Raw genomic sequence first — 10,576 nt, forward strand, 5'->3', positions numbered from 1 at the left:
GGAAAAAATCCCCTATGCCTCGGCAGTTGGGAGCCTCATGTATGCACAAGTATGTACGCGTCCAGATATTGCGTACATAGTCGGTGTGTTAGGCAGATACCTTAGTAATCCTGGATTGGATCACTGGAAGGCAGCCAAGAGGGTGATGAGATACCTGAAGAGAACCAGTAATCACATGCTCACATATAGGAGGTCAGACCAATTGGAGATCGTTGGATACTCTGACTCCGACTTTGCAGGATGCCAAGATAGTAGGAAATCTACATCTGGCTATGTTTATATGTTGGCTGGTGGGGCCATCGCTTGGCGCAGTGCCAAACAGACACTCGTTACCAGTTCCACGATGGAAGCTGAGTTCGTGGCGTGTTTTGAGGCATCACAACAAGCGATTTGGCTAAAGAACTTTGTCGCTGGGCTGCGAATCATTCCGATGGTTGAAAAACCCATCAAGATTTTCTGCGACAACAATTCAGCCGTTGAATACTCCAACAACAATAGGAGTTCATCCAGGTCAAAACATATTGACATTAAGTTCCTAGTTGTGAAGGAGAGAGTGAAAGATCATCATATCTCGATCGAGCACTTAGGGACGAAATCTATGTTAGCAGACCCCCTAACTAAAGGTGTAACGCCTAAGGTCTTCCATGAGCATACTGCTCATATGGGTGTGTTACAATTTGAGGAAGCTTCACTGTAGTGGGAGTATGCATTTACATTCTTTTGTCCTTCATTTGATATTTGTTTTATACTCTTTTGATCATTATTTCGGTTATGATGTTTTGGACATTATGATTAAGTAATTTACGATCTCATTCAATTTGGACCAGTAGAAAATTGACATATTTAGATCACACTTATGTAATTTTCTCTCTGCACGTTCCATGATTGATCTATGTCATTTGATTACACTGATATTTGTGATTACTGTGAGTTTAGCTGTTGATACGGCGAATGCTTCTTTAGTCCTATATTGTTGTGATTGATGGACCAGATTGTTGCAATCCTTGTTTTATAATGACTGAAAATCGAGCTCATAAGGAACAATATGTTCATTCAGACACATACTAGATCCAGTGGGAGATTGTTGGATTTGGGATCAAATATGTGTATCGAATATGTTGTTAAAGTCATTATTTTATTCAGTCTTATTATTTAAGTGATCTAATTAATATAATTAATTATTGACTGATAGGTTTGATTGTTATGGAATAAAAGTGCAGCTACCCATATAATATTATTATTTTGGTGACGTGACAAATTAATAATATTAATTAAGGGCATAATTGTAATTGCAATTATGTTTGCCCTATTATAAATAGGCTAGGGTTAGGTCCCCATGATCAGCACGCCGTAAAAGAGATCTAATTCTCCCTGCAGTTTCTGCTCCTCACCCGTCAAGGACAGAATAGAAGCCGGCTCTCTGATCTTGGAAGACCAAACCTTTAATCACCCAAGATTTGTATATGGCTTCATCAGGTACGCTTCCGCTTTAAGGATCGGGCATCTAATATTCAACATAAATATAATAATAAATCCCCAAAAAATAAAAATTATTTTAATTATATATTTAATAAACGGTCATACATACAAAATATATCATCAGTCGAAAATAAATAAAAAATATTGACCATTATAAAAATAATAATCCAATAATAATAATAATATAATAATAATATAATAACTATGAACTCTAAGTATATTATTCGTTACAAAATTTATACGTGAGTAGACAATGATTAGATTTGCAATTTAAAAGGATGAGTAGATATAGTTAAAAAGAAAATATAAGTGTTTAAAAAAATATTTATTAGGATTTAAAGTTTAATTTTAGAATTAAAATTGAATTGAGTAATTATGAAATATATATAATAAAATTTAAATTTAATATATCTAATAATATATTAAAAAAATTTTAAATATGGGTCCTCTTAAATTTTGGATCCTCTGTTGAGAACCGCTCATGCATTTGTATTATAAAAAAATAATATAAATATTTTTGTTATTTTCTTTAGATAAATATCAACACGTAAAAATCTATGATACTTTCTTATAGAACAAAAGAAGTATAATATGTATATAAAATAAAATAATTTATTTTTATAAAAATATTGAATATATATATTTGCATATTACAAAAATTGAAATGAATTTTTAAAAGAAGAAACTCTAGAGGAGACATCCTACCAAACCCTAAAGCCAAATTATTACACAATATATATATAAAGGTAAAATCCAATTCCATTCCAATTCATTTCATTTTCTCTCTCTTCTTTCTCTCTCTCTCTCAAACATAATTTTCAACAAAGATCCGATGATCATAAATCGACACATACATTAATTTCTCCGATCCCAAATCCACACAGTATATATACATACATATATATATGAGCAGCAGCAGTAGCAGCGTTAACATGGCGGCGAACGGCGGCGGCGGCGGAGGGCGGGGGCCGTGCGGGGCATGCAAGTTTCTCCGGCGGAAGTGCGTGGCGGGGTGCGTGTTCTCGCCGTACTTCGACTCGGAGGAAGGGGCGGCGCACTTCGCGGCGGTGCACAAGGTGTTCGGGGCGAGCAACGTGTCGAAGCTCCTCCACCACATCCCCGCCGGAAAACGCCTCGACGCCGCCGTCACCATCTGCTACGAGGCACAGTCCCGCCTCCGCGACCCCATCTACGGCTGCGTCGGCCATATCTTTGCCCTTCAGCAACAAGTACGTATTATTAATTAATCATTTTTCTATTTATTTATTTCAAATTTCTAGGTCCTATATATAATATGGCTATATTTGAGGGTTTTTCTTTTTTTTTTTTTTGTAAAGTATAAGTGTTCTATGAAAATATATTAATTATTATACTATATAAGATATTATATTGAGCTTAAAAAATCAAAACAAAATAAAAATATGCTAAATTATTATTTTATATTCCAAAATTTAATCCTAAAACATTTTATAAATACAAACAATGATCTGAAACTAGGGTTTGTTCACTTTGGATTTAATTTGTATAATGCTTTCTTTATTTTAAGTTTTAGTTTACATATATATATATATATATACACACAATCATCACAAAAAATAATATATTTTTTTTACTATGACAATTCACAAATACATATATATATATATATATTTGAATAATAAGGAAAGTATTATATCAAAATTATTATTTAAACTAAAACACAAAATCAAAATTTTAAGTAAACAAATCCATATTCTTTGGGTAAGTTAAATAGGTTGAATGCAACCATTTATTTAGAAAATTGATATATATATATATATATACTTCTTTAACAAAGTTATTTAAATTTTGCTATTTGAATTTTATATTTTTCTAAAAAAAAAAAAATTATCACAAAATATCTCATCAAACGTATTTTCATACCAAATTCAAATTAATTTTTTTTCAAATTCATTAAAAAAAAAAAAAAAACACTCTTTAAATACAGTCAAACTATATCTAACTCTCTCTCTCTTTCTCCCTCTCTCTCTCTCTATATATATATACATATATAGGTGGGACTATAGATACAGTGTTTCATTATTGATGATCTGTGACAGAAATGATGAGATTTTACTATGAATAGATTTATTACTTCATTCATTATTTATTTATTTATTGTGAGGGATATCTGTAGTAAGTGGTTCTTTGGATCGGAGATCCAGGAACCTCAGCACCGGATGAATCTCCGCCGTTGATGGATGCTATTAACGGCGTGGATCAATACCCTCTATCTGGTGTTTGGTTCCACGAATACGTCATTTTTCAATCAACAATTTAGACAAATCCTAAAAAGAAAAAACGAAATAAAAATAAATAAATAAATAAATAAATAATACATTGCATGCATACATACATACACATATCTATAGGTATAATTTTGTATGTGTGTGTGTGTTTGTATGTATAACCCTAACAATGGGTTGGTAATATACGGACACTGATTTTCCGGTCTGGACCGGAATTTCTGAGAAGAAACGTCATTTCTTTACTATTTATTTCATTTTATATTTATATGTATATATATCATCTAGGGTTCGTTTCTTTTGTCTAAAAATTTTAAGGTGTGTTTGTTTGTGGGTTTAATTTGGGGTTTTGGATTTTAGATTTATGAATAGTAAAAAGTTGAATTTGAATAGTTGTTTGATGTGATATAAATAGATATTGATGTGATGTTTTGAATGTAAAAAAAATAACTTGTTTGAATTGATATTTTTGGAGGGAAAAAAAAATCTGAATAATAAAAATCTTTCTTAAAACTCACAAAAGAACACAACATTAAATTTTATTATTTGAATTTTGTATTTTTATAAAAGAATTTTTTTTTTCTCTCTTGAAATATCTCACGTATATTACTTTAATACTAAATTTAAATTAATTTTTTTCCAAACTCATCAAAAGAAACATATCCTAAGTATTATGAATTATGAATATATGTATATATGTAAGATGTGTATCCAAAACATTGGGAAAATCCAAATCAAGACTAAAATTGATGAGATTTTGTTGGGATTTGTGGAATTGAACCAAATTCTTTGGTGGTTGAGTAATTTGTAAGGGTTTTAGTTGGCATTTTTGGCTTATGCTAATTAATTAACTCAATATTTACTTGGGAATTTTAAAAGATCACTATTCAATTTATTACATAGACTACTATATTTTAATATCAGTCAAGCTAAGTAATGTAGACCATAAATTTTTCGTACATAAATAAATATATATATATATATGTTATTTTATATATTGTATAGTTACAGACTCACTGAAATCAAGAAACCTGATTCTGACTAAAATCATTGCTCTATTCTTCTACGCTCCATGGATCTCAACTCCAGAACGTATTTTCAACTAGCCGGATCCTGTCCTGGAGTTAGCATCCGGGAGCTCCTGCTGATGTTTTCTTCATCTTAAAATTCTTCAACTCTGCAGTTATTAAGGAAATGGTCTTTTTTTTTTTTTTTTTAAGTAAAAAATTATTTTATTTTTGTACTATTTTTTACTATAAAAGAAAAAATTAATAATTATTATTCACTTTTATTAAAATTCGTATCCGATCAAATGATCACACATTTGCATGACGAAGAGCGTATTACGGTTTTGTGTTTTAATAAAAATGCACAAAATATCCTATATTTTATTTATTGTGTGAAACCTTTGTTTTAATGTAAAGTTGACATTAAACACCCTCCTTATCCAAAACCGATGTTTGATCAGCTAATGATAGTATTTTTATAGTATTTGTAAAAATCAAATAATTAGTCTCCAAAAAACTATTAAAATAAATTAATGATCAATTATTTATTTATTTATTTTATTCCAAAAAAATTATTTAAAATATTTTTTATTTTTTATTTGTATAAAAATTACCTAATTTTATGTATTTATTTATAACCAAACATCACTTTTGGACAAAAGAGTGTTTCGTGCAATTTACATTAGCACGAGGTTTCACTCAATAAATAAAAGATATGATATTTTGTGCAATTTTTTATCAATTTACCATATTTATTTTCATACAATTTTAGGGCATTAAGAAATGGATTTTCTAATTAGGTTAAAAAATCAACAATTATTGTTAAAAATCAAAATCTGAATTATATACATACAGGTTGTTAATCTGCAAGCAGAGCTCTCTTGCTTGCAAGCGTATCTGGCCGCTCTGGAGATTCCGGCGCCGGCGCCGGCGACGGTCATACAGCCGGGGAATTCGATATCTGAGTTTCCGGCGATTCCGGCATCGTCGGTAAACGATCACCTGTCGGCGTTATGCGACTCAGGGGTTTACCCATCGTGGACGATTCACCAAAGGCTGCAGGACCCTCGTCCGCCGGCATCCGCTGACTCGCCGCTGGCCGGCGCCGGCGGAGGTGATCTTCAAGAATTGGCACGTGAGCTCCTGAACAGGCACGTGACTCCTGTAGGAAGCTGCAGGAATCAGGCTAGTGTGCACGTGCCCCCTCGCTCCCGTGGAAGTAATTAAAATTTAATTAATTAATTAGGGTTTTGCTAATTTTAATTGTTGGTTATATGACTAATCCCTAAGTTTAACAATTCTAAAAAATTCTAATTTGCGTTAATTATATTATTATTATGAACTTTTTTTATTTAATGTTTCAACTGATGTTAAATTTGTTGGGAAACGGTGATTTGACAAGTCTGCTTCGAATTCAAACACCTTAAATAGTGCCAACTTCCCTTGAAGAACAGTTAATTCACAGTAATAACAATTCATTGACAACGATATAAATACTTGAGCAGAAAAATAATAAATGAGCCAGGTATTTGTTAACCCAGTTCGGTTATAACAACCTACATCTGGGGATCCCAATCCAGGAGATACTCCACTATAATCAATACTGAAAATAATACGTAACAACCTTAAATTCACTTAACACATATCCTCCATAAAGGCTTACCTTGCATTCAATGCACAGGTACTGGTAGTCACAAACGCGTACTGACGCCACTGTATACAACAAGCCTAGAGTAATGCATCCAACAAGCTGGTTGTCATCTCTTTTGGGTCTCCGAGAACTTCTCCCCCCGGAAACTTCTCCGGTGGGTTTTGTGTATCAAACACAGGTAAAAAACATGGAGATAAGGAGGGATTCGAATGAGAGCTTCTACAATAATTTCTTTCTTTAGGATAAGCTCTCAAAAATGTGCTATGTCACTAAACCGAGACTATTCCATGCTGTGTATACAACAGTCTGATTTGAGTGTAAATTAAGCAACAATTAATTCTCTTAGCACACAAATAGAATAGGGCGGTTCTCAAGATAGATCTGGCATTCCTTTGACTATCCTCATTTTATCAAACTTGTCTTGTATGAATATATGCACATATGAGACAAAATGGACAAGACAACACACACATAATCAACTGTTACAGGTGAGAGTCTCCTGCAGTTTGTGTTTGTCTGTAGCAGCATAAAGTAATTTGCTGTTTTTGGTTTCTGAGGCAGCGGCTGTGCAGAATGTCTTTTGTCCATATGCCAAAAGTGAAAATAAGAAAATATTTCATTTAACAAAATTAATTATACAGTTATACGTCTATGGTTCTCTACATAATTAAATTTCAATATTTATAAATTCATACAAGTAGAAATTGTTTTGGCATATATTAAAAAAATTGGTATTACAAAATATCATATAAAATTAACATTTTTTTATATGATAGGCATAATATTCAAATATCTTTTTTTTTATATATATATTTTTTCCATCATAAAAATATTATTACGATTTATTATTTTGCTGGTTTAAGAAAATTGAATGTTATCAATTCAAGACTCCATAAAACATCTAAAAAGAAAAATAAATATTTTATTGAAAAAATAATACTCCCTTCGTCCTCGAGCAAAATATCCATTTTTCCATTTTAGTCCATCCCGTAACAAAATATCCATTTTCTTTTTTAATAATTGTACTATCTACCTAACATTACAAATACCCTTACAACTTACAATATATTACACAAATGTCATTACCTTTATATCACACATACTAATAAGGTTATTTTAGTTATTTCTACTTTATTCATACTATATCCCAATATAATACTAATATTTCTAAAATTATGTGCAAAAAGCAAATGAATATTCTTTATGGGACGGGGGAAGTATATGATTGGAGGTATTTTTGAAAATTTAGTTATAAATTAAAGTAAATAAGAGACATAATGTAATAAAATTAATGATATTTATTGTAAATAAGTGTTGAACATAGACTAATAATTAAAGGTTGATTTGTTAAATTTGCTAAAATTGGTAATAAGATAAATTTAGCGGACGGACTAAAAAAACGATAATAAATTTGACGAATGAAAAAAATATATGTTATATAAACATTTGATTAAACTTTTAAACAGTGTTTTTTTTAAATTTAAAAGATACGTCTGAAAAAAAAAAAAATGCTAATTATAACCACCACCTATTAAAATATACAACACGTATATAACTTAAGAGACTATTTGATATGTATAAATATATATTGATATGATAATGGAGCTTTAATTTTTGGTATACCCAAAAATATTGGTGATTATTCATTATTTTTCTAATATACATGGTAACATATTAAATCATTATTTTTTATATTTTTGTCATGTTACAATGTTATGATGTTAATTTTACAAGTTTAAAAATAATTAGTCCAAAAATACAAAATTAATTTTAAAATGCTGATTAGACTTGATTAAGTGCTAGAGCTCACTTTTAGATTTGAAGATTTTTAAAAATAGTAAAAGTTGAATGGAATATAAGTATACTGAGATTTAAATCGGTGACGATGTTTTGTATAGAAAATTAGTCTTTAATATGATACTTCATCGGTCTCAATCTAATGTACCTTTTTATTTTTTACAAATAGAGTAAAAAATAATTATATTTTATTAATTAGTGAAAGTATCTAATATAATTTTGATATTTTATCCTAGTAAAAAAATAAAAAATAATATTTATATATGATTATTTTTACTATAATTAAAAAAACAAATACTTTAGAATCTGATAGTCCACACAAGTTAAAAGTAGTAAAATGACATTTTTGCCCTTGTTTTTTGGTATAAAAGTAATGATGTAATGTAAAGTAAGGGTATTTGTGGAAAAAAAAATGAGTATTTAATGAAATGTTTACTTTGTAATTGGACGTCCAAAAATAGAAATATGCATACTTTCTAGCTGGACGGAGGGAGTAATACTTTTGAATCTGTCGGGTCTATCTGGAATAGAGACTCGATCCGAATACACATGGTTGGACCCGAAACCCGAATTGGACTCGATTATACTCGGATCCGACCCAAAAATACCAGATAAGACCCGATAGATCAGCAGACCCGATAGACCTGCGGACTTGAATTTTTTTTTTTTTTTACAATTCTTAATTTAACTTAAATTGGACCTTTATATATTTTATTCAAAAATATTATAATGAAATAATAAAAAACAATAAATTAAAGTAAAAGCATATTTTTAATATAATTTATATTATTAAAAATTATTATATATATAATTAATATATTAGTATTATATTAATTGGATCCCGGTCGATCCACCCTTGGACACGAGATCCAATCCAGACCCGATAACAGTATACAATACTCGACCCGAACTCGGACCCAATATCTGAATAATTGGACTCATCCCAAATAAATGGGTCGGGTTCGAGTTGTATATTGGGTCATTCCTTCCTATGACAAGATTTTTAGGTATGTTTTGTTAGGAATTGGTCCTTACAACATAACAAACTCTCACTCACACAAACATGACCGTAAATATATATATATATATTCTGTAATTAAAGATTATATAATGTCTATGGGTTCAAATTCCCGACGCCTCGCACTTTCGGGTAACAGCTGCCGGTTCCTACGTCATAAAAAAAAATAAATAAAAAATTATACAATAATTAAAGAATCTTTATATATATACATCCAATGTTCATTTATTTCACTGCTTTAAGAGTGTATGTTAATGAACACGACATTATTTATGACAAAACAAAAATAATTGGTGATAGATGATATCAAAATATTCAAAAAAAATTTGAGACTAAAACTTTTGGGATAATATTAATATGTACTAAATGGAACCATGTTGTTGTGCAACAAAGAAAATTGATAGGTGTGTTCTTTTTTAGTGTTTATATCAAGGATTTTATTATTTATCGATTTTTTTAAATATCAAATCAAATATATTTTTCTTATATATTATATTAAAATTAATTTTATATTTAAAATATTACATTAATATCTATTTATAACACATTGTATAACTAACTTTTATTATTCAGATCCTAAAGACAAAATCTAAAACCTTCAAAAGAACACACCAATCCTTTTACCTTTTGTCCAAATTTGTAGAGAGAGTTATGAATAATATGGCTTGTGATGATTTTCACTAAACCAACAAATTAGCATACGGAGTGTCGCTTGGTTTGAATTTTAAATTTAATTTAATAATTTTATCGAATACTATATCGAAATACTATTTAAATCAAATTTTAAATCAAAATTTCAAATTGAAATATAAAACCAAAGAAGCTCATGTTCTCAATGAAATTTAAATAGTTTGTTACACAAATGCAAATTAATACTCTCTCCGCCCCACATAATTTGTCCATGTTTTCTATTTTCGTCCGTCCCACGTAACTTGTCTTTGGAAATATAATTATGCACTTTAATCACATTTTAAATTTTGAATTTTATAATTTTTTTATTTTTAATTAAACTATTTAGTTATCTTAATCTTAATCTATAATTATTTTTACTAAATAATAATTATTTTTATTAATACACTTTTTAATTATTTACTAATTATACTTTACCTAAATTCTCGTATATACGATAATAAACCCAGAATATCTGGGACCGAGGGAGTATGTCATTAATATTAGAGTAATGAATTTTGAGTTTCTTGGATCTGGTTTTATTTTTGTTTTGGGAATTGGATTTAACTTCCACTATTCATCTTATTTTTTCCTCCCAAAAATATCAAATCAAATACCTATTTTTTATTTTTTTATATTATACTAAAAATTAATTTTACATTCAAAACATCACATCAACTCCTATTTATAT

General features: G+C 29.5%; 1 protein-coding gene across 1 annotated transcript; it reads left to right on the plus strand.

The window, feature by feature from the left end:
• The first annotated feature begins 2,268 nt into the window (after positions 1–2,268).
• On the plus strand, positions 2,269–6,032 carry LOC127262731 (LOB domain-containing protein 30-like). The gene is made up of 2 exons (XM_051291533.1): positions 2,269–2,708; positions 5,606–6,032. Exons 1-2 carry the CDS (start codon positions 2,385–2,387, stop codon positions 5,975–5,977), a joined length of 696 nt encoding a protein of 231 aa, XP_051147490.1. The 5' UTR covers positions 2,269–2,384; the 3' UTR covers positions 5,978–6,032.
• Positions 6,033–10,576: the final 4,544 nt, after the last annotated feature.

Source organism: Andrographis paniculata, unplaced genomic scaffold, assembly GCF_009805555.1.
Source record: "Andrographis paniculata isolate CXL003 unplaced genomic scaffold, ASM980555v1 Contig15END, whole genome shotgun sequence".
Taxonomy (NCBI): domain Eukaryota; kingdom Viridiplantae; phylum Streptophyta; class Magnoliopsida; order Lamiales; family Acanthaceae; genus Andrographis; species Andrographis paniculata.

Excerpts from the sequence above, each read along its gene's own strand:
- LOC127262731 (XM_051291533.1), top strand. The coding sequence starts at position 2,385 with ATGAGCAGCAGCAGTAGCAGCGTTAACATGGCGGCGAACGGCGGCGGC. Across the intron at positions 2,709-5,605 it reads TCTTTGCCCTTCAGCAACAA|GTTGTTAATCTGCAAGCAGA; the intron begins GTACGTATTATT and ends ATATACATACAG.